The 24,416-nt window shown below is 45.2% G+C and overlaps 1 protein-coding gene across 1 annotated transcript in view; it reads right to left on the minus strand.

Annotated features, from left to right (window-relative positions):
- Positions 1–24,416, minus strand: part of dnah9 (dynein, axonemal, heavy chain 9) — a 127,410-nt gene that overhangs the window by 101,510 nt on the left and 1,484 nt on the right. Inside the window, exons 3-30 of the mRNA XM_023993787.2 lie at positions 24,105–24,263; positions 23,785–23,915; positions 23,318–23,529; positions 22,728–22,961; positions 21,564–21,731; positions 20,875–20,991; positions 20,635–20,785; positions 20,305–20,419; positions 20,121–20,189; positions 14,515–14,641; positions 14,061–14,316; positions 11,161–11,402; positions 9,756–9,891; positions 9,397–9,593; positions 8,504–8,766; positions 8,254–8,415; positions 7,718–7,940; positions 7,239–7,405; positions 6,332–6,475; positions 5,974–6,133; positions 5,437–5,725; positions 4,754–5,031; positions 4,216–4,346; positions 3,881–4,007; positions 3,319–3,471; positions 2,442–2,567; positions 1,990–2,229; positions 1,629–1,789 (exon numbers count right to left, since the gene is read on the minus strand). Of these exons, the coding sequence (XP_023849555.1) occupies positions 1,629–1,789; positions 1,990–2,229; positions 2,442–2,567; positions 3,319–3,471; positions 3,881–4,007; positions 4,216–4,346; positions 4,754–5,031; positions 5,437–5,725; positions 5,974–6,133; positions 6,332–6,475; positions 7,239–7,405; positions 7,718–7,940; positions 8,254–8,415; positions 8,504–8,766; positions 9,397–9,593; positions 9,756–9,891; positions 11,161–11,402; positions 14,061–14,316; positions 14,515–14,641; positions 20,121–20,189; positions 20,305–20,419; positions 20,635–20,785; positions 20,875–20,991; positions 21,564–21,731; positions 22,728–22,961; positions 23,318–23,529; positions 23,785–23,915; positions 24,105–24,263 (4,938 nt within the window). The remainder of the gene's footprint in view (positions 1–1,628; positions 1,790–1,989; positions 2,230–2,441; positions 2,568–3,318; positions 3,472–3,880; positions 4,008–4,215; positions 4,347–4,753; positions 5,032–5,436; positions 5,726–5,973; positions 6,134–6,331; positions 6,476–7,238; positions 7,406–7,717; positions 7,941–8,253; positions 8,416–8,503; positions 8,767–9,396; positions 9,594–9,755; positions 9,892–11,160; positions 11,403–14,060; positions 14,317–14,514; positions 14,642–20,120; positions 20,190–20,304; positions 20,420–20,634; positions 20,786–20,874; positions 20,992–21,563; positions 21,732–22,727; positions 22,962–23,317; positions 23,530–23,784; positions 23,916–24,104; positions 24,264–24,416) is intronic.

Raw genomic sequence — 24,416 nt, forward strand, 5'->3', positions numbered from 1 at the left:
AAATCAAGCTGTTTAAGTTGGCCAGTAGCCATCTGTGAATGAATGACAACTTTATATCAAACTTTCCCTGACTCCAGTATAGCTGAATGACAGAGGGTCAGTGGTCAGAAGTTTGACAGGCAGAGATAACGAGATAGAGCACAGTCTCTGGCCATATGCTGCCTCTACGAGCACATGGCCGCTGATCAGTGATCCAGCCTTCAAACACCATTGTCTTTGTGGTGCTTTGTTCTGGCTTCAAAGGGAAGAGGCTAATGGTCAGTTCCACAGCCACAGCACAGTTTGCCAGAGGACTACAGAAACACGTCATAAATCCACTTTTTATATTCAGACTTTATCTGTGATGTTTCCCACAATAATGTAGTAACCGAGTTGAAAGCTGCAATTGCTTGTATGAAAGGTGCTAAACAACAAAACATTTTKCTTATGATTCTTTTTTATTAATCCAAGAGAATAAGTTGCAGATAGAAATGGCATGAATAGAACTGACATGATTCCTTAGAATCAGAGAGGCATGTTTGTTCTATATAATACATTTCTATCGGAATGTTGGCCAATGTGTCAGTCCTCTGGCCCTGGTACCCGCTTGTCCCTACATATGAGAAGCTAACCACAATAACAATCCCAGGCCCCCATCCCCGCAGGAGGCCTTTTGCCTTTTGGTAGGCCGTCATTGTAAATAAGAATTTGTTCTTAACTGACTTGCCTAAAAAAACATTTAGCCACAATAGTGAATTTGCAGTTCACCTTCAAAATAAAAGTTCCTCATCGAAAGTGATGCTAATGGATAAAAACTGTGGAATCGTGCCATATTTGGACTAGTTAATGCTAAACAAGTTTGGAATCCCACTGTAGGTGTATTAGACTGCATAACTGCATCGAGAGCATACTTATATGCACTTTCAAAGTTTGAAAAAGTGAATCACTATAACATAAGCATGCATGAAACATAAACATGCATAAAAAGTATTTACAGAAATGATGAATCCAAAAATCGATTAGAAAATAATTATTTTTATTATTAGACGTGACTCTAAACCTATAATGTTAGCCAGCTAACTAGCTAGCTAGAGTGGCTAGCTAGCTAATCTCTTACATGTACTGTACTAGTCAAAAGTTTGGACACAGCTCTACTCATTCAAGAGTTTTTCTTTATTTTGACTATTTTCTACATTGTAGAATAATAGTGAAGCCATTAAAACTATGAAATAACACGTATGGAATCATGTAGTAACCAAAAAAGTGTTAAACAAAATCAAAACATATTTTAGATTTTAGATTCATCAAAGTAGGCACCCTGCCCACAGCCGACCTGACCCACAACCGCCCCCGCCCCATTCCATGTGCCGAGTTGAGGGCTAATTTCACCACATGTGAAAAGCAGTCAAAGTTTAAGCACTGCCTTCGCCCAATCCTGATACATCCAAACAATCAGTGACGAAAATCCAAACACCAGAACTACTGCTGCTCGTTATCCTACCAACTCCATCCAGTCCTGACAGATTATTTGGTTTTCGCGCAAAATCTGTTCACGAGAGATTAGGTTCGCCCTAACTTGTCTATCAAAAAAGTAAACAACCAATCACTTGTCTACCCTGTGCCAGCATGGTTTTTATTGGTCAGTGTACCTGTCAGTCAGAGGGGTTATGACAAGTCGTGGTGTGTTGCCCAGGTACTCGTATGAATAGAGGAACTGGGCGTCACAGATGTTGGCGAAGCAGTGTCTCTCCTTCTCATCCCAGCGATGACGTAGCTGAGACAACCATAGGAACGCCTGAGAGTTCTCCACCTGGCGATGGGGGAATGAGGGAATGGAGAGAGAGAGAGAGAGAGAGAGGGAATTGGAAGAAGACGAAAAACAGGGATGAGTACAAAAAAACATCCAAAACACTTTCTGTCTTCGTTAAAGTTGCAAAACTTTTTTAAAGCCTTTATCATTATGTTCATTTCATAATTGAGAAAAGGTTGAAGACAAACTAAAACTGATACCTTCTGAGCGATGATCTTAGCGACCACGTCCCTCGCATGGACGTCTATGGTGCAGATGGTCATGACCTTCTGGCGGTCGCCCGGCGACAGCTGTCCAATCAGCATGGAGATTAGTGTGTTGAGCTGGGCGACCTGCTTCCTGTTATATTCCTTCATGGCGTTCTCATATCCCTCCTCCAGACGGGAGAAGGCCATGCCCACGTCTAACGTCCACCAGATCTGAGTACACGTCAGGGCCACCTAGAGGGCAATATACACATTAGAAGTCAGAGGTCAAAGGTCAGAGGAAGACAGAGGTTCGAGTTACAGAGCTGAGTGCACTACACAGATCGATAAAAAGGCACAGGTCATGTCAGGAGTGGTCAACCCTCCTCCTGGAGAGCTATTTGGTGTGCAGGCTTTTGTGACAGCCCTGCTCTAACACACCTAATTCTAATTTAATACAGTATTACCTGAGCGGGGTAGTCAAACAGCCACTGCTCTCTGGGTTTGTCCTCGTAGGCCATCACTGCCTCTGTCATCTCATGACGCACTGTTGACCGCATGGTTTCCAGAACACGATTCAACCACATCTCCACCTGAAGACAACCACACACATAATGATGACATAGAACACAGTGCAATCACACCTCCCCCTGAAGACAACCNATAATGATGACATAGAACACAGTGCAATCACACCTCCCCCTGAAGACAACCACACAGATAATGATGACATAGAACACAGTGCAATCACACCTCCCCCTGAAGACAACCACACAGATAATGATGACATAGAACACGATTCAACCACATCTCCACCTGAAGACAACCACACAGATAATGATGACATAGAACACAATTCAACCACATCTCCACCTGAAGACAACCACACACATAATGATGACATAGAACACGATTCAACCACATCTCCACCTGAAGACAACCACACANGATTCAACCACACCTCCACCTGAAGACAACCACACACATAATGATGACATAGAACACAGTGCAATCACACCTCCCCCTGAAGACAACCACACACATAATGATGACATAGAACACAGTGCAATCACACCTCCCCCTGAAGGCAACCAGACACATAATGATGACATAGAACACAGTGCAATCACACCTCCCCCTGAAGGCAACCACACACATAATGATGACATACTACACATCCACACTATTAATGTGTTTGTCATTTTAGAACCGAGGGGCATCAGACAACATGGATATACACAACTGACTTTTCATTCAAATGAAGGGGACTAATAGGAAACTAATACATTTGATTTACATGCTTTGCTAACATCTTTCAATCCCTGTCCCCCATAATAGTGTTACCTGTCCGGTGCAGTCGCAGGGCTGATTAAAGGGGACATACTCCTCCTCCCTACTGAACATGCCCAGKCCTGTCTTAGTAGGGTTCCCCTCCMTGTCAGTCTCAAACTGCATCTTAGCTGTGTTGTCAAACAGCTTGGATAGATGTCTCTGGACCTAGGGACAGAGCAGGAAGAGTAGGGACTAATGTCAGGAAAAGTAAGGACCACCCTTTATTGACAGGTTTCAACAAAAMTCGTTGTTCAACTATCCTTCAATACTGAAGAGAATAATTTAGCACTTTTTTTATTTTATTCCCAGGATGAGGTGTAAAGACTCTGGAAAACTATGACCAACACTGCTCTCTTGTGGAGACACAGAGTCCTACAGGTATGAGCAAAAAAAACATGTCAGTATGTATTATCCATTGTGAAAACGTCTCAGAGTAAGAGTACTGATCTAGGATCAGGTCTCAATCTGTCAATATAATTGTATTCAATATGATCGAAAAGGCTAAACTGATCCTAGATAAGCACTCCTAATCTGAGAGGCTTTGTGGATCCACCTAATGGGTTTAGGTTCCTACCTGGAGCGGGTTGGTTCCATTGGACAGTATGTCCAGCATGTCAGCAGAGGAGATGAAGTAGAATCTGGGGAAGGCCAGACGCTTGGTGTCCAGATACTCAGCCAAGGCCTTCTCACACAGAGACAGTCTACACAAGGTCACACACAGTCACTATCAGTGAATTGTGTGAATATGTGCAAGTGTATAAATACATCCATGGGTAAATTCTTACGTTTGTATGTGTTGCCTTTTTCTATCGATAACACAATCATTCTCTTTCCTCTAACARGAATTTCAGTGCACTGTGAGAAAGAGATTCCCATCACACCACCACAGACTCCCTCTCCTTCCCCCACCTGCTCTGAATGTCCTCCAGTTTGCTGAACAGGCCTGCTTTATTGGTGGCCTCCACCACGTTGGGCGTTTTATGGGCTGCGTTCGCCAGCTCTTTGAAATCAGCATCAATCCCTTCAAAGCGTTTGGAGTCCTGGGGAGAGTTGCATTGTGGGAGCCCGGCCAGGGGATAGGATTTCCCAGAGGACAATCACACAGAGACATATTAACTACAAACATCTGGCTTTAAGACTACCACTGGAACCGGAGGAATAGCATCGCCATCAAGGTAATTAAGGAAATGTATAATTCTGATTTACAAAGTAGGCTGGTGTTTAGACAACTAACGATGTATTAATTAACATGCATGAAAGTGGTACAGGCAGAGCCCTTATGAAGGATAAAAAACAAACTTGTGAAATGGGAGTGCATGTGTGCATGCATACGCAAGTCTGTGTGTGTGTGTGTGTCTTTGAGCATGTGTGTGCAAGTGTGTGTGTGTGTGTGTGTGTGTGTCTTTGAGCATGTGTGTGCAAGTGTGTGTGTGTGTGTGTGTCTGACCTCGGGCAGCTGTGAGCGGATGTCCTCAGAGCCTATGAAGATGCTCTCCAGATGGGTCCAGGTACGCTGCACCTCGAACCAGATGGATATCACTCCGTCCGCCACTGATAACTTCCGTTGCCACAATGACACCTCCTCCAGGAAGTGGGCGATGTACTTGGAGGACATGAGGTTCTGCAGCTGGACCTGATTGTCCTCCAGGGTTTCAATCAGGTCCTCGTCCGAGCGCAGCAAGGGCACCTGGGTACGGTGGTGAGGCTCGTACTGGAACTGCATACCTGGAGTAATCAATCAGTCAGTCAATCGACCAAACCAACCAGTCAGTCAATCAACCAAACCAACCAGTCAGTCAATCAACCAAACCAATCAGTCCGTCAATCAACCAAACCAACCAGTCAGTCAATCAACAAACAACCAGTCAGCAGTCAGTCAGTCAATCAACCAAACCCAACCAAACCAGTCAGTCAATCAACCAAACAATCAGTCAGTCAGTCAATCAACCAAACCAACCAGTCAGTCAATCAACCAAACCAACCAGTCAGTCAATCAACCAAACAGTCAGTCAATCAACCAAACCAATCAGTCAGTCAATCAACCAAACCAATCACAGATTAAACATGAAAAGTACAGGCGTCTGATAAAAGTCATAATTGAGCTCAGTTTAAGGGTATTCTGTACTGTACCGGTCCATGTAGAGTTGAGTTCAGAGAGCACCTTCTCCATGCCCATCTCCTTGACAGCCTTGTCCACGATGCCCCTCACCTCCTCCTCAAAGTTGTGCAGGTTGAGCTGCAGCAGGTCCGCCAGTGTTGTCTCCTGGTCCATGGTGAAGCGCACCCCGGTGGCAGCCATTAGCTGGTGCCAGTGTCTGGCCCGTATGGCAGGGTTCTGGAGCTCTGCTACGGCCCTGAGGGAGGTCAGGAGGTTCTTTACCCTGCTGTCCAGACCTGAGAACGCCTCCCACGATCGCACCTAGGGGGAAGAAAGGTTTTTATGATACAATTCAGCATTAACCCCCAAAAACACTGGCGGGAGAGGTGAGTGTCAGGATAAAGTAAGGGAGAGGCAAGGTGTGAGAAATGTATTTGCAAATGTACTTGTTCTTTTACAATGGGTTTTTCCTTTTTGAATGTGGCCAATGTAATATCTCACTTTCTCTCCCTCTCCTCTTCTCCCCTCTGCACTTCTTTCTCCTCCACCTCCTCATCTCTCCCTCTCACCTCTTTATCCAAAGCTCGGATGTCTTTATTGAAGCGTTTACACTCCAGTTCCATGTCCTCTACGTTGATGTCTCTCCATGGTGTGGTCCTCCAGGCAGCCATAGTACTGTCTACTACAGCTATCATGTCCCACAGCTCCTTCAGCAGCCCCGCCTCGCGCCTGGGGAACCACACGATATAACAATAAGTCAGTCAGACAGTACATCAATCAAACAATTGTATTAATATAGTACTTTTCACAAAAGCATTTGACACCGAGTGCTTTACAGTAACCCGGCCTGGATCTTCTAAGGGAAAACCGTAGAAGGACAAACTCTCTCGAAGGAAGAAACCTTGTGGGGAAAGAGCCCTGTCTCACCTGCACTGTCGTAGTTGTCTGTAGTCAGAGACAGTCACCTCAAACAGGCCGGCAGACTCCACCAGCCCAGCCATCACGGCCTCCTTCTCCTGGATCTGTTTGTGGGATGCATTCAGCATGGCATACGGGTTCTCACTGGCAAACCTACAATAACACACGGAGGAACCACACAGCAAGGTTACTCTCTCAGCATCTGATATGGTTTCACATTGATACGAAGTTAACCGGACATTATAAATGTATTAACTACCAGGGAGGAAAATAGATTTGAAAGCCCCTTGTGTAGAGGGTCTTACTGACAAACCTACATCACACCAGCCTGAGCACCAGTCTGTTACCGTTTCAGCTGACTACTTTGTCAAGTCATGTTTGGTATGGAGGTTGGCTACCCAGGCCCGACACCACACACACAGTCAATTATCCACCCGGACATCCATGACATTAATGAGAAAATCATGTCACTACAGAGGAACGATTATGCGCATAATTCATTAAGTAATTAGACAGCATGATGGAGCGCCACTACCTGTGGGTAATTAGCATATGTAAAGATTCAATTATGCTTGCCTAATGTGTAAGCGTTGACTCGTTAACTGTTCACTGCACAATTATAGACTGATCGATGTAGAGGTGTGACAGGAGGGAACAACAACTTGTGATCTTTGCAATGGTGGCCCATGACGGAGAAGGGTGTAAGCAATGTTTTTACCTAGCCCTCTGGTTGGGGATGTGGAGCCATAACCACATTGCTTACACCTACAGTATCCAGCCCTTTTAGATCAAATAGGACACATGTCCTGGGGTAGGAGCTATGGGACTGTTTAGGACTGAGGATTGAATGAGGACACAAGGGAGAGGACAACTTTCCGTCAACGCAATTCAGCCTGTGTGTGGGAGCGCGCATCACCTGAAGGGCCCGTTCTTCCTGAAGCTCTCTCTGAAGGCGTGTTGCTCCACGTCGAATGAGGCACACTTCCTGCGTAGTCCGGCCACCTCGCTGGCCTGGAGAGGAGCCACCTGCTGTTTCACCACCACCGCCTGCTTCTTCACGTTGGTCCACTTCTCTGGAAGCTCCTAGAGGAAGGGAGAAATAGACGAGTGTAAGGCAGAGGGAAAGAGGGAGAGGGGGACGATGTGTGTTAAGTACTAGGAGGAAGGAGGGACAGAGACATTAGTAACTTTTCTGATAGCTCCCGGACAGAGAGGAAGGAGGAAGAGAGGGATGAGTATCGAGAGGAGGATGAGTACCACCAGAAGGAGCAAAGAGGGAGTGGGACAAAACAGAGGGATGAGTGCCAAAAGGAATGACAGAAGGGGACAGAGGAATGAGAGGAGGAGGGAGGAGAGAGGTAGGAGTTTGATCGATGGACTTTGGACAAGGGTCACCTCTAGCTGTTTGTAGACCACGTCAGGCAGCTCCTGTTCATATGTCTTGAGCAGGGTAATGGTGTGTTGGAGCGGCTCAAACATGGCGTCCGTCCCACTCTGCCTCTCCTTCACGGCCAGCAGGTGACCCATGACCCCCACCAGGCCACCATAGTCGCCCTGCTCCACCCTGTGACCCAGACCCTGCTCTGCTAGACTGATAAACTCCTCCAGGTCTAACAGGCTGGGAGGAGAGGAGAGAGAGAGAGAGAGAGAGAGAGAGAGAGAGAGAGAGAGAGAGAGAGAGAGAAGAGAGAGAGAGAGAGAGAGAGAGAGAGAGAGGAGAGAGAGAAGAGAGAGAGAGAGAGAGAGAGAGAGAGAGAGAGAGAGGAGAGCAGGGAGAGAGAGACAGAATGTTAAAATGTTTAAACGTTTAAAAACAAGAGAGACAACATGAAGTAGAAGGGTACTTTGACAGAGTGTTTTTTCTCCCCGGAATCCTCTGGTATCTGCCTAACAGCCTGTGTGGGATATTGGTAGAGTTAGAGTCTGCCTACCTGTTTGTGACGTGGTCTATGAGGTGTTGTTTGAACATGAGACTCCACTTCCTGACGATGTTGAGAAGGGCACTCTTGAAGGCCCGTCCGTCGACCCTCATCCACCCCTGGAACACACACACTGGCTCCAGACCCTGCACCTCCTCATGGATACGCTCGTATCTGGGGATACACACACACACACAGAGTCATCATTACATTCACACTTGCACACACACACTCAAAAACACACACTATTTATCTCCCTTACCCATCCACCTGCTCTCTAAACTGCTCCAGTGTAGGTGGGTTCTCTGGGACTCCATCCTCTGCATGAGCCTCTATCTCCTGACTGGTCAGCACGTGGCCGTACAGCAGGAACTGGCGCATAAACTCCTTCCTGTCGTCAACGTACAGGTATGCATAGCGCTCCAACGAGTTACGGAACTCACAACACGTCGCCATGACGCCCTGCACACGTTCCATCAGCAGCTGGCGCATGTCCGCCAAATCAGCCATGTCTTCCATAACAGCCTGATAGTCGGCAGATTATAATTATTTTATAGATGATAGATTATAGATACAATACACATTCTAGATTATGGGTTAAAGGGATACTGGGAGATTCTGGCAATTAAGCGTCAGATGAACTCGTGCATACKATTTTTWTGTCTCTGTGTGCCTGTAGACTAACAGAAATTGCGCTAACGCTAGTAAGCATTGGCTTGCGAAGCTACCGCTAACTTCCTTGATATTGGAGGCAGAGACATAAACATGGTAAAGAAATGCCAGAATCTCACAGTATTCCTTTTAGGGTGGATTATTGATCTCCATCTGAATATTGGACAAACTTGACATTTAATAATAATACGGTATATTTCATGAGACCAACTTGTGTCTGAGCAGCATGAATATAAACAGCATGAATATAAACAGCATGAATATAAACAGCATGAATATAAACAGCATGAATATAAACAGCATGAATAAACTGTTTGGCATAGATGTAAGGTTGCAAAATGTAGGTAACTTCCCCAAAATTCCCAGGTTTTCCAGAAGTTTTGTCATCCTGATTCCTGGAACCTTCCAACTGGGATTTCTGGAAATCCGGGGAATTTGGGGGAAAGTTATCTGAATTGTGCAACCATGGTAGTGTTGTAGTACCTGATAGTGTGGGACGCTGCTGTGCACGGCCAGGCGTGGCACCAGAGAAGAGGTCCTGTAGATGTCATTGACCAGGCTCTCCACCAGGTCATAGAAGCCATCGGCAGCTCCGTACTCCAGCGAAGGGTTAAACACCATGTCAGGGACCCTCAGGTCCAGCTGGGCCTCAAACAGAGGGGCCACACCACCACGCTGGTCTGAGGGAGGGAAGAAGGGGTGTTTCACAAAAACGTGTGAATCTCGTACAAAGTGCACGTCTTACATTCAGGAGGGCTCGCCAGACTGTTAGTCAAACCTGGGCTGAGGTGAATACACAAACAAATGCACTGATCATTCAAGCGGAACGGATCATTGCTCACCAGTGTTGTCGAGGAAGAACTTGAGGGAGCATTCGATGCTGTTGAAGAAGCCGTCTATGACCATGTCGTCTATGTACTCCACATAGGCTCTCCACTCCTCAGAGCCTGGGTCTGCTCTGAACAACCCCAGGTTACTCTGTCACAGAACGAAGACACTCACACTCAAAATCAAAGAGTAACATGTACACAGAACACGCACCTTTTATTTGTATAAAGAAATMAATAATGCACACCTTTTAACCCTTTACATTTTGTGGGGATTGGCCTATATGGATAGGATTAAATTGAAATGTTTCTTACATAAGACATATGTAAAGCATATGCATAATCATAGTACCAATTGAAAGGGAATATAGTGGAGTTTATGGGAATATCATTAGATCAAAGTTGAGGAAAAAACATTTCACCGGACTCAAGACTGAATCCAAACATTACAATTGATTTCCTGTGCATTTTACATTTACTGTACTTTTCACAGTATTTGTTGATAACAACATCTGAAAATACTCTGGATACATTCAGTAACACGATGAGAATATTTCTGGAAGATGTGGGGTAGGTGCAACATAAGACAAAAAAATGACAAGGGTTGAGTGAGAGGACTGACTGGTGTCTCCAAGTGGACACACACCTCTCCAAAGTGTGCACAGTTTCTAAGCAATTCCAATGCACTTCTTTCTATGGGTCAAAAAATAGTCTTCAACTATAAGGTACTTTTTTGATCTCTCCTAGCTGTGCCGATGAGGAACTACGACAAGCACACTTGTAGTTGTTTTGTTTGGAACACAACTCTGCATCCCTGTTGTTGTTTACACAGAAACGTACCATTATGTATCACTATCTGGGTCAGGTGGGCATCATCTGAAAGCCTGTTCTATTGCCAATATGACTGGATAAGTTATAAAACACGATCTTACAGTGTTCGGCTTTCACAAGGCAATTCAGAGAAACAGATCGTCATTTTGGTGAGCGTAGAAAGGTGTCATGAGTGCACACGTGTGCGTGTTCCGCTGTGAATTGTCTTCACAATAGACAAACTCCATCTGTTCAGAACAACCCAGGGTATGACCCCATGTCATCTTGTAACTGTACATCAAACATAATGACCATAAAAGTTGACACTGCATATGACATGTTTTATGATATGGAAATGTGAAGTGCACATTTGGACTCGCGCGTGTTTGGCTTGCGTGTATGACATCAAAGCAGTATTTATTATAATCCACAACGTCTCATCTTTCAACATAAATTGAGTCCTCCTAATTCACAGCATTTCCTTCACTCAGACAACAAAACATTTGCAAAATTTTGTAATGATGACTAACACATAACTCCTAATATGATTAATAAAGTTCCCTGCAAAGCCAGAAGTGTTTATGACCTTCATGTTATTTGGCATAGTCACCTTCAGCAGGAAGTGTATCTTCTCTCCGGAAGAGCGTATTTGGGCGTAACACCTCTCTAGCCTGTCAGCCCTGTCGTCCAGGCTGAGCAGGGTGTCTCTCTTGCCCTCCCTTCGGTCATAGAGGGGGCTGGCCAAGGCCCTCATACAGCCCTGGATCTCCTCCACGTGGTCCTTGGTCCTCTGGAGCCTCCTCTCCAGATCACACACACACTCACGCACCTCCTGGATGTACTCCCAGATACCTGCTCACAAACAGGGGAAGGAAATGGACACACACGTTAAAAGGGCCGTTACAGTTTCAAATCTATGTTTGTCAGAAAGTTTTCAGACCTTGAAAGTAAAGCGAAGATGAAACCATGTCCCACAACTTCAGTTGTGTAGATCCAGCTACTCGCCTCAATCCCTGAAAAAACGTCTGACAAATGTTAAAGTGCAATGTCCCTCTAAGGAAAGGTGMTCAAGGTTGTTCCGGTGTTTTGACTGATCTATTCTCCGCTTCTGCCAACCCAACTCTTAGTCTGTTTACCAGTCTGTTCAGCTATCATTCCACGCCTGCCATGCTAAACAATCTTGACCATATGAAATGGAGTACATGGAGTGGAAAGTTAGCTGAACAGACTGGTACCCAGGCTATCCAACTCCTTCATCTTCTACTAAAACCTAAAAGTGAAATGATAGGGAACTGGCTCCACATACATCTACAAAGCAGGCTCTATATAACACCTTGTCCTCTTTTATTATTCTCCATAACTATCCTAAGTGCATCCAGCACAGTAAGAAGCACCAGAAGTAACATATTGTTTTTGTCTCCATCTGGCCACACACCTCTCCAAAGTGTGAACAGTTCCTAAGTCATTTCAATGCACTTTAATGGGACAAAAAAATAGCCTTCAACTATAAGGTGCTTTTTTGATCTCTCCTAGCTGTGCCGATGAGGAACTACGACAAGCACACTTGTAGTTGTTTTGTTTGGAACACGACTGGGTCAGGTGGGCATCATCTGAAAGCCTGTTCTATTGCCAATATGACTGGTTAAGTTATAAAATACGATCTGGTTGGCATGTTCCGTAAGAAATGTGTATATATATATATATATATATATATACAAACACTACCGTGCAAAAGTTTGGGGTCACTTAGAAATGTCATTTTTTTGGGGAAAGAAAAACACATTTTTTGTCCATTAAAATAACATCAAATTGATCATAAATACAGTTTAGACATTATTAATGTTGTAAATGACTATTGTAGCTGGAAACGGCAGATTTTTTATGGAATATCTACATAGGGATACAGAGGCCCATTATCAGCAACCATCGCTCCTGTCACGCCCTGACCTTAGAGAGCCTTTTTATTTCTCTATTTGGTTAGGTCAGGGTGTGATTAGGGTGGGCATTCTAGGTTTTCTGTTTCTATGTTGGTGTGTTTGATTCCCAATCGGAGGCAGCTGTCTATCGTTGTCTCTGATTGGGAATCAGATATAAGTTGTTAGTTTCCGTTTGGGTTTTGTGGGATCTTGTCCCTTTGGTTGTTGCATGTTTGCACTGCGAAGCTTTATGTTCGTTGTATTGTTTATTGTTTTTGGTGGAACATTAATAAAGAAATGTACGCCTACCACGCTGCACCTTGGTCCGGTCATTCTACCAACGAGAGCCGTAACAGCTCCTGTGTTCCAATGGACATTGTGTTAGCTTATCCAAGTTTATCATTTTAAAAGGCTAATTGATCATTAGAGAACCCTTTGCAATTATGTTAGCACAGCTGAAAACTGTTGTTCTGATTAAAAGAAGCAATAAAACTGGCCTTCTTTAGACTAGTTGAGTATCTGGGGCATCAGCATTTGTGGGTTCGATTACAGGCTCAAAATGGCCAGAAACCAAGAACTTTCTTCTGAAACTCGTCAGTCTATTCTTGTTCTGAGAAATGAAGGCTATTCCATGTGAGAAATTGCCAAGAAACTGAAGATCGCACAATGCTGTGTACTACTCCCTTCACAGAACAGCGCAAACTGGCTCTAACCAGAATAGAAAGAGGAGTGGGAGGCCCCGGTGCACAACTGAGCAAGAGGACAAGTACATTAGAGTGTATAGTCTGAGAAACAGACGCCTCACAAGTCCTCAATTGGCAGCTTTATTAAATAGTACCCGCAAAACACCAGTCTCAACATCAACAGTGAAGAGGCAACTCTGGGATGCTGGCCTTCTAGGCAGAGTTCCTCTGTCCAGTGTCTGTGTTCTTTTGCCCATCTTAATTTTTTCTTTTTATTGGCCAGTCTGAGATATGGCTTTTTCTTTGCAATTCTGCCTAGAAGGCCAGCATCTCGGAGTCGCCTCTTCACTGTTGACGTTGAGACTGTAGTCATAATGTATGTACTGTATATACGTATATATTTTTTTAATACATTTTAGACATTTAGCAGAAGCTCTTATCCAGACCGAGTTATGAGTGGTGGTAGTGAGTGGATACATATTTTTTCTTCTTTTTTGTACTGGTCTCCTGTGGGAATCGGCCAACTTCTATGCTGTTGTAAGTGCCATGCACTACCAACTGAGCCACACAGGCTTCTCTACCCTGTCCTTCAGGAAGCTGTGGGTCCTACAGTAGGCACCACCACAACCCTCCCGAACATTGAAGCACTGTGGCTTAATCATCTGTTCCAAACACATCTTCTCTCCTGGGGTCTCATGTCATGACATCGCAGTCAGTCCTGTCCCGGAACTGACAAGGATGGAGGGAACATCATGAAAAAGGCATGTGAGGAGAATATATGACTTACAGTAGAACAGTAGAGTACTGTAGCCAAGCCCACGCGAGAAGGAAATTGTGGACGGTTTTTGCCCAAGTTAAAACATTAGGGCACCCGTAATGCCCCACTTCCCCCTGTAGTTTTGACCTCTGACCTTGGCTGTTCCAGTTGATGTCCTCCTCTGCCTCTCTGAGACGCGTGTCGATGTCTCTGAGCTGACCCTGGACCAGTGGGTGCTCCACCTCCAGAACCGTGCTCACCACCTTGTTGTATCTCCTCACAGTGAGCTCCAGGTTGGCTATGTACTGCCACAGCTGACCCCTGCTAGTGTACACCTGCTCTGCAGTGTCCGGGATGGACTCTGTCTGCCTGGCCTTCAGGTACTTCACCTCTCTCAGGACTGAGACCAACTGGGGGGAGGGAGAGGGCCGAGGTGGGGTTTCAGGGGGAGGAGGTAGGAGGAAGTGAAAGAGAGAGAGGTAGAGGGGGAGAGCAAAAATAACAAGTGCTCTGTAGCAACAATGTCATTTACAGTAATGTTGAATACAAGATCATTTCCCCCTAGCAGTACCTGTGAGTTGAAACTGACGGAGTTACGTTTATAGTACCTGTGGGTTGAAATTGACAGAGATGAGGCGGGTAGCTGTGTCTCGGCTGATGAGGGGGAGGTTGAGATTGTACTGGGACTTCTCTCCCACCGTCTCAGTCCATACATCAAACAGCTGACAGGAGTAACTGGGGGAGGTAGTTGGTTAACAAAGCAAGTTAGTTTAACTCAACTCTGGACGTCGAAACCAGTTTCACTGCTTTTTAAGAGTTGAATACCTCTGGTTTAGATAATAAGTTGGTTCAGAGAGTTTCCCAACTCCGGTCCTCGACTACCCCAAACAGCATATATTTTATTGTAGCCCCGGACAAAAACACCTGATTCAACTTGTCAAGGGCTTGATGATTAGTTGGCAAGTAGAATCAGGTGTGCTTGTCCACAATAAAAATGTGTACTGTTGGGAGTACTCGAGGACCGGAGTTGGGAAACACTGGTTTAGAGAGTAAGTTAGTTGATCAATTAACAAAACAAGTAACACATTCCTATTACACCGTTACTGCTAAACAAGCTACTGCAGATTTCAATAAACTGTAATAACAGACATTTGTTTCTCTAATGAGCCACTGTATTAAAAAAAAGATTGCTCTTCAGTAACAAACAGAAACGTGCAGCGAAAGCGAAAGCGACTAAACCAAAATGAGGATTGAGAACAATACAGACATATCAAATCAAAATGTATTGGTCGCGTACATGGATTTGCAGATGTTATCGCAGGTGCAGCGAAATGCTTGTGTTTTTAGCTCCAACAGTACAGTAATATCTAACAATAAAAATGTAAAATAAATAATACACACATTATCCAGAAAAATAAAGAAAATAAGAAATATCAGAACGAGCAGTCAGAGACCGGAATATATATTTATAAACTGGGTGGTTCAAGCCCTGAATGGTGATTGGCTGACAGCTGTGGTATATCAGACCGTATGCCATGGGTATGACAAAACATTTATTTTTACTGCTGGTAACCAGTTTATAATAGCAATAAGGGACCTCTGGGGTTTGTGGTATATGGCCAATATAACACACCTCCTCGGGCCTTATTGCTTAAATATACAGTACCAGTGAAAAGTTTGGACATGTAACGGTCGTTCTCCTCCTCTTCGTCTGAAGAGGAGGAGTAGGGATTGGACCAAAGCGCAGCGTTGATGGTAGATATAATCTATTAAATGAAAACGCCGAAACACGAATAACACTAGAGAAATACAAAACAAATAAACGATGTAGACAGACCTGGACTTGAGAACTTACATATAACGAAGAACGCACGAACAGGTATAGACTACAAACAAACGATACAGTCCCGTGTGGTACGAACATACAGACACAGGAGACAACCACCCACAAACAAACAGTGAGAACACCCTACCTTWATATGGTTCTCAATCAGAGGAAACGTCAAACACCTGCCTCTAATTGAGAACCATATCAGGCAACACATTAACCCCAACATAGAAACACAAAACATAGACTACCCACCCAGCTCACGTCCTGACCAACTAAACAAAGTTAAACAAAGGAAAAATAAGGTCAGGAACGTGACATAACCCCCCCTTAAGGTGCGAACTCCGGGCGCACCAGAATAAAGTCTAGGGGAGGGTCTGGGTGGGCGTCTGTCCACGGTGGCGGCTCTGGCGCTGGTCGTGGTCCCCACCCCACCATAGTCACTACCCGCTTTCGTAGCCTCCTCAAAATGACCACCCTCCAAATTAACCCCACTAGATTAAGGGGCAGCACCGGAATGAGGGGCAACACCGGAATGAGGGGCATCTCCGGAATGAGGGGCATCTCCGGAATGAGTGGCATCTCCGGAATGAGGGGCATCTCCGGAATGAGGGGCAGCTCCGGACTGAGGGACGGATCCTGGCTGGCTGGCTCTGGCGGATCCTGGCTGGCTGGCTCTGGCGGATCCTGGCTGGCTGGCTCTGGTTGATCCTGGCTGGCTGGCTCTGGCGGATCCTGGCTGGACGGCTCTGGCGGATCCTGGCTGACGGTTCTGGCTGCTCATGGCTGGCTGACGGCTCTGGCTGCTCATGGCTGGCTGACGGCTCTGGCTGCTCATGGCTGGCTGGCGGCTCTGGCTGCTCATGGCTGGCTGGCGGCTCTGGCTGCTCATGGCTGGCTGGCGGCTCTGGCTGCTCATGGCTGGCGGAAGGTTCTGGCTGATCCTGTCTGGCGGAAGGCTCTGGCTGATCCTGTTTGGCGGAAGGCTCTGGCTGATCCTGTCTGGCGGAAGGCTCTGGCTGATCCTGTCTGGCGGAAGGCTCTGGCTGATCCTGTCTGGCGGCGGAAGGCTCTGGCTGATCCTGTCTGGTGGAAGGCTCTAGCGGCTCCTGTCTGGCGGAAGGCCTTTAGCGGCTCCTGTCTGGCGACGGCTCTAGCGCTCTGTCTGGCGGACGGCTCTAGCGGTCTGCAGTAAGGCTCAGTACAGACGGGCGGCTTTGAAGGCTCGGGACAGACGGGCATCTCTGACGGCTCGGAACAGACGTGCAGCTCTGACGGTTCGGGACAGACGGGCAGCTCTGACGGTCGGGACAGACCAGACACAGCTTCTTGGCCGGCTGAGGCGCACTGTATGCCTGGTGCGTGGTGCCGGAACTGGTGGTACCGGGCTGAGGGCACGCACATCAGGGCGAGTACGGGGAGAAGGAACAGTGCGTACAGGACTCTGGAGACGCACAGGAGGCTTGGTGCGTGGCGTAGGCACTGGTGGTAATGGGCTCTTCAGACGAAGAGGAGGTGTAGGGATCGGACCAAGACGCAGAGTGGAAAGTGTCCATAATTTATACAAAAAAAAACTGAACACTACAATGAAACAAATTAACAAATAGAATCCAACCGAAAACAGTCCCGTGTGGCACGAATACTAACACGAAAGACAAACACCCACAAACACACACGTGAACCCCGGCTGCCTAAGTATGATTCTCAATCAGGGACAACGATTGACAGCTGCCTCTGATTGAGAATCATACCAGGCCGAACGCACAAAACCCCAACATAGAAAACAACACCTAGACAACCCACCCAACTCACGCCCTGACCATACTAAATAAATACAAAACAAGAGAAAACAGGTCAGGAACGTGACACATCTCAACATCAACTGTTCAGAAGAGACTGCGTGAATCAGGCCTTCATGGTCAAATTGCTGCAAAGAAACCCCTACTAAAGGACACCAATAAGAAGAAGAGACTTGCTTGGGCCAAGAAACACGAGCAATGGACATTAGACCTGCGGAAATCTGCACTTTGGTCTGATGAGTCCAAATTTGAGATTTTTGGTTCCAACGGCTGTGTCTGTGAGATGCAGAGTAGGTGAACGGATGATCTCTGCATGTGTGGTTCCCACCATGAAACATGGAGGAGGAGGTGTGATGGTGCTTTGTGGTGACACTGTCTGTGATTTATTTAGAATTCAATGCACACTTAACCAGCATGGCTACCACAGCATTCTGCAGTGATATGCCATCCCATCTGGTTTGCACTTAGTGGGACTATCATTTGTTTTTCAACAGGACAATGTCTAAGGGCTAATTGACCAAGGAGAGTGATGGAATGCTGCATCAGATGACCTGGCCTCCACAATCACCTGACCTCAACCCAATTGAGATGGTTTGGGATGAGTTGCACTGCAGAGTGAAGGAAAACCAGCCAACAAGTGCTCCACATATGTGGGATCTCCTTCAAGACTGTTGGAAAAGCATTCCAGGTGAAGCTGGTTGAGAGAATGCCAAGAGTGTGCAAAGCTGTTATCAAGGCAAAGGGTGGCTACTTTGAAGAATCTAAAATATAAATTATATTTGATTTGTTTAACCCTTCTTTAGTTACTACATGATCCCATATGTGTTATTTCATAGTTTTGAAGTCTTCACTATTATTCTACAATGTGGAAAATAGTCAAAATAAAGAAAAACCCCTGAATGAGTAGGTGTGTCCAAACGTTTGACTGGRACTGCATATATATAGACATATAATGGTGTGTTTTGTATGTAAACAGTATTATAGTGACCAGTGTTCAATGACTTGACTACAGTATAAAGTGAGTAAAACAGTTTGTAAACACTATTAAAGTGACCAGTGTTCTCTATATACATCGGGCAGCAGTCTCTAAGGTGCAGGGTAGAGAGAACAGTGAATGTTAGAGGTGACTGTTTAACAGTCTGATGGCCTGGAGGAAAAAACTGTATCTCAGTSTGTCGGTCTCGGCTTTGATGCACCTGTACTGTCTCCGCCTTGTAGATCATAYCGGGMTGAACAGGCTCGGGTGGCTGATTTCATTTATTGAATCTCTCACCTACACAGGGAGTCTAGTAAAGGAGGAGGAACATACAGTAGGGGACGACTAAACGGATTCATTCACTACAGAGAACAGACAATATGTCAGGCTCCTGGACGGCTGTACCAATCTGTAAATAGACTGTTTATGGTGAGGGCTTCAGAGCACTGAGGTCCTTATTGGATTCCTGCTGATGGTTCATCTCCCGAGTTAGGCACAGCAGACGCTGAGGCAATCAAACGCCTGGGCTAAAACTATAAATCACAGTGTTTAGTGTTTAGCATAATGACTGTGGTGTGTGTGTGTGTGTGTGTGTGTGTGTGTGTGTGTGTGTGTGTGTGTGTGTGTGTGTGTGTGTGTGTGTTGTGTGTGGTGTGTGTGTGTGTGTGTGTGTGGTGTACGTTGTGTGTGTGTGTGGGCATGCGTGTGTTTGTGTGAATGCCTTTAATAGTGACTGGAATATGTAAGCAGCGCTGCTGATTACAACAGTATAACAAGTCCCTAAAGTCTGACTGGAGTGAGCAGGATGCAGGGGACACATGTTTTATCGTCGTATATTAGATTGGGTGCAGGGACAACAATGGAATGGGTGAATGCACATTTGGTGCAACGGAATGTGAGTGGTTATGTGTGTACGTGTGCATATCAAATCAAATCGTATTTGTCACATGCGGCGAATGCAATTCTTTTTGACTTTACCGTGAAACGCTTACGTAAGGAAATTAACAAATAGATACAAAAAGAAAATATAACGCAATAAAATCACACACACACACACACACACACACACACACACACACACACACACACACACACACACACACACACACACACACACACACACACACACACACACCACACACACACACCACCACACACACACACACCCACCAACACACACAGAGAACATCATTGAAACACAATAGAATGCTTTGTCTTGCAGGTTCCTATGTTGGACGTGTTGTGTAGGGCCATTGTACACAGGGTACTAGTATGACGACAGAGCATATGAGATTATGAGAGCTCCGTGAAATAATCCACAGAACCACACTGCCACAATGAAAACATAAATCACGACTGGAGCTCCATGTCTCCATGCTATTCCGCTGTGGCCCTTCCTTCCATACACGTAATCCACTACACGGATTTACACTAGAAAGAAATGCTGCATTTCAATAAGCTTACAGGATTTTCTTTTTAAACGCATTTCAATAGAGTTGTTCAGAAAGTGGTAGCAGAAAAAATATCGGGGGGGGAAAGGGTTGAAGAAAAATACTATAAAATACTATAAAGGAAATTAGAAGTTACAGAGATAAAATAGAGTTAAAATACCTATCCAGTAACTGCATCATCTCCTCATACTTCTGTACGGCTCTTTCTCCTGCTGTAGACTCCAGACACCTGAGAAGAAACCACCACACGCAAAGGCTGAACTTCTGCTAAGCTAATACTGGTACAACCACCAGCAGCAGAATCTAATGGGTAAAGTAGCGATGCGGGGTGAGAGCAGACTCACGGGTAGGTGATGTATCTGAACATGGAGAAGGGGATCTGGATTCTCTCCTGTAGTTGCTGAGCCCACCTCATACCTCCTGCTACAGCTGGCATGTTCCTATTCACAGGAGTATCACCTGGAGTGATAGAAACACACAGATTGTAGAACTACCTAGAGAGGTAAAGGTTCTGGAGAAACAGTATCATGTGGCAGCAGTGGTAACAGTAGCAGGTGAACTAGTAAACGGTCAAACGTTCATCATAGCAAGAGTGTTGGTGATTTCTTTACATGTATTACTTTGGTACGAAATGATGATATAAAATGGTGTGAGTTAAAAGCAAGGTGTTTTACCCAGTTCCTCCTGTGTGTGTGTGTGTTTGTTGAAGAGCAGTTTGCAGCAGTCTAGCTCTCTGTCAAACAGGCTGATAAGGAGAGGATATCTGTCCAGAGCATCCGCTGCCACGAGGGGTCGCTCTAACAGGCTGCCAAACATATCCAGCACCTGCAGGGAGGACAGTAGGATATCAGTGTGTGTGTGTGTGTGTGRGTGTGTGTGTGTGTGTGGTGTGTGTGTGTGTAGCCTCTCCTCACCTTGAATGCGTGCTCCAGTCCAGAGGCATCATCGAAGGCCTGACAGAAGACTGCTCCCAGACGACGGTCTGTATCCTCCACCTTACATCTGAACTCACACACGTCTGCCTCAAACTCCTACATTGAGACACACACACACAGTCAGATAGATAGTTAGACAGCCCTTTCAAGCCCTTTTTGACAGCGCTTTTAGACAGCCCACAAAGAAATTACTTCACTTCAAATGTGTTTGGCCAATATTAACTATATCTGCTGTTACAGTAGATTATTATTAACTTAATCTGGGTCCATACAACTGCCACTTGTTCCCATATTCCTTCTTCATTATAGTGTAACGCAGGGATCATTAACTAGATTCAGCCACGGYACGATTTCTTCTTCAGTGGATGGTCGGGGGGCAGGAACATAATTACAAATAATTTGCAAATTGACAGCAAGAAGCCCAAAGAGATATAATATTTGACTAAAACATAATCATTTCAAACCTTGCTTAGACTTGTATACAATCACATATATCTCTGAGTGGGAATACTTTGGAACAATCAATTGTAACAGCTTTTTTTCTGGTATTTTTACAGTCTTTTATGTCCAACAATTCACAAAAYAAWATATATATATGATATATATTTTTTTTGCTCAAAAAACTTTGGGGGCCAAATAAAATCACCAGTTGGGGAACCCTGCTGTACCGTATTGTTGACGTCGAGGCAGTCGTAGGGCTTCTCAGTGAGGACTTTATATGTGTCCAGGAACTCCTGGTGGAGCCACAGGACCTGCTGGCTTAGAGCTCTGCCTCGGATGCCTCCAAACTCCACCTTCTCCAGCTTTAACAGGTCTACTGCTGTCAGGAGGACATCCTACAGACAGGGACAGAGAGGGACAAACACAGAGGAGATCCTGTTAAACATCAAGCATTTAATGTAGTGTATTGGCTGCGGTTATGGTGTTTATGGTAAACAGTAGGCTTGGGCGGTATACAGTATATACCGTATAAGAMTGTCACGACTTCCGCCGAAGTCGGCCCTTCTCCTTGTTCGGGTGGTGTTCGGCGGTCGACGTCACCGGCTTTCTAGTCACCATCGATCTATTTTTCAGTTTKGTTTTGTTTTGTCTGTTTATACACACCTGGTTTCTATTTCCCCATCATGTTCCCTATTTAACCCTCTGGCTTTCATTTCTGTTTTGTCRGTGATTGTTTGTGCGTTAGGTGTTGTGATGATTACGTGTGTGTTTATGATTATTTCCATTTGTGGAATRTTTGCATATATTTTGAGTAAAACACTGTGGTTTCACTCAACACCTGTGTCCTGCGCTTGACTCCGATACTTCTCCGCACACAACCCTGACAAAGAGGGTATTTTGAAATAACGACTGTATGATTTTCATTACCGTCAAAAAATCCGTGAGGGGGGGACTAATATGTGATTAATAAATGATCTCCAGCTCAGGGCTCCAGCTATGCATTTGGTTTGCTAACTTGCTAGTTAAGTGGCTAGCTTGGATCAATACTTTTATTTMATATTTTTGGGGGGTTTGGAAAGAAATAGTGCCCCTTGTGTACACTGCCGGTAATTCCGTATATCTTGGTATGGTACAGGAACTGTATGATGGTATTAAAATCTTAATACCGCCCAACCCTAGTACACAGTATGTTTGGCTTATTAATGTGTGTGTTTGGACTGAATAGATATGAATCCTGATATCTGTACAATATTGATGTCTGTAGGGTGTAATTTCACTACTTTGATGTGTTCAATAAGTTAATGTGTTTCAATATTCCATAAATGTTTCTAGAGGAAATTAAAAAATATATTTTAAAAAAGTAAACCCTGTTTCTATTCATTGATCCTCACCTCAAGGGTTTTGACCCGGTCGATGAAGCGGTCGAGGCCAGAGAAAACCATGAGTGGGTGGAAGTCCCACGGTCGGACTTCCCTGCCCTTCCTCTGGTACTGGCCCAGGCTGGCCCTCTTCTCCTCATAGGTCAGTCTGAAGGTGTTAAGGATGTCCAGTGAGGTCTGGACCTTCTGCAGGCTCTCAGACACGTCTCCCTTTAGCACCTCCTCTGGGCTCAGATACACCCGTGCCTGAGGTGGAGGACATATCAGAGTTTGTGATGTCAAATGAAGACCATATCCATAGATATACATGTACATATATTCACCTTTCTATACATATACAACAATCAAAACAGCAGTTAGCAGTCAAATCCACAACATTCATACAGTATATCCTCATGAGACTGTATGAATGTAGTCATGAGCACAGTCTTGTAAGTCGTGTAAGTAAAGCACACACATCAAAACATGAACGTCATTTAAAAACAAAAATTGTTTTTCAATGCAACTGGAGAATATGTTGCATTCCTGCAAAATGGATGAAACGTACTTCATAGAGTTATTACTACCACCAGTATTACATGATTGACTGTATATTCARGTACCTGTTGTATGAGTAGATTGCATGTCTCCTGTAGCAGGACGATGAGGCGTGCTGGGGTGTTGTAGTAGCGCGAGTTGGACCACACCAGACACACAACGTGCATCAGAGGCCCGATCTGACCCTTGACCTCAGGGAACTCCACACTCTCCAGGTCCTCAAAGAGACGCTGCAGCGGACGAAGGTACGTACAAATGTCCTTAGCTTCCTCTAGGGCTGGGGCACACACACAAACACACACACAGGCAGATACAGAATCAGACACACACAAGTTCAAGTTCACTATATTCTAATACAATAGGACAATCCGGGGTCCCCAGTCCCTTCAGACACAAAGATAGTAGAAAGCTTGCATGGTGTCTTAGTTTTAGTAGCACCTAATGAACACCTCCAATACAGCATTAACATTAGTTGAACCCACAGTGCGATTTTACTTTATCGCCGATTTGTTAAAACGGGGCTTTAGTTTACCTGCTAGAACGTCCTGTAGCATGTCTTTAAAGGCAGGGTAGTAGCTGCTCTCCATGGCATCCAGCAGCTCTGCCATCTTGGTCACCTTGGAGGACTTGAACTGAGAGTGGATGCATTCCAGGTCTGCATATCTACACAGAGGAGTTCATTGGAGTGAAACAAGTAGTGCCATATACATTCATCTTTATATGCATACATATCGAAATAAAAACATTTGTTTATATATGGGTCACTGTTTAAAAAAAAGATCCTACTGTTTCCTGCCTACTGAGCACAACGCAGGGCCATGGCATATAGTGTAGGCCCACTASAGTACTGACCTGCTGCTCCAGAAGTTGATCTCAGTGTGTGGTGTGGGACTCTTTCCCTCCAGCAGAGGCTCAGACGAGTCCTTCTTCAGGACCCCACGAATCTGGTGGCTCCACTCTATCACCACTGACTCAATGGCATGGATGATGCTCTTGTCCACTACATCTCCCCTGTAGGCGGCAATAACATGGGTTAGACAGGGGTTTGAGACTGGGGTTAGGGGTTAGGTCTGGGTTAGGGTAGCCTAAGGATCTGGTGACTCCAGCTGAATAATAAAACATGTTGATATCTATCAAGTCTGGGGAAATAKAGGTGTATATGTT

This window comes from Salvelinus sp. IW2-2015, linkage group LG8 (assembly GCF_002910315.2).
Source record: "Salvelinus sp. IW2-2015 linkage group LG8, ASM291031v2, whole genome shotgun sequence".
NCBI lineage: Eukaryota > Metazoa > Chordata > Actinopteri > Salmoniformes > Salmonidae > Salvelinus > Salvelinus sp. IW2-2015.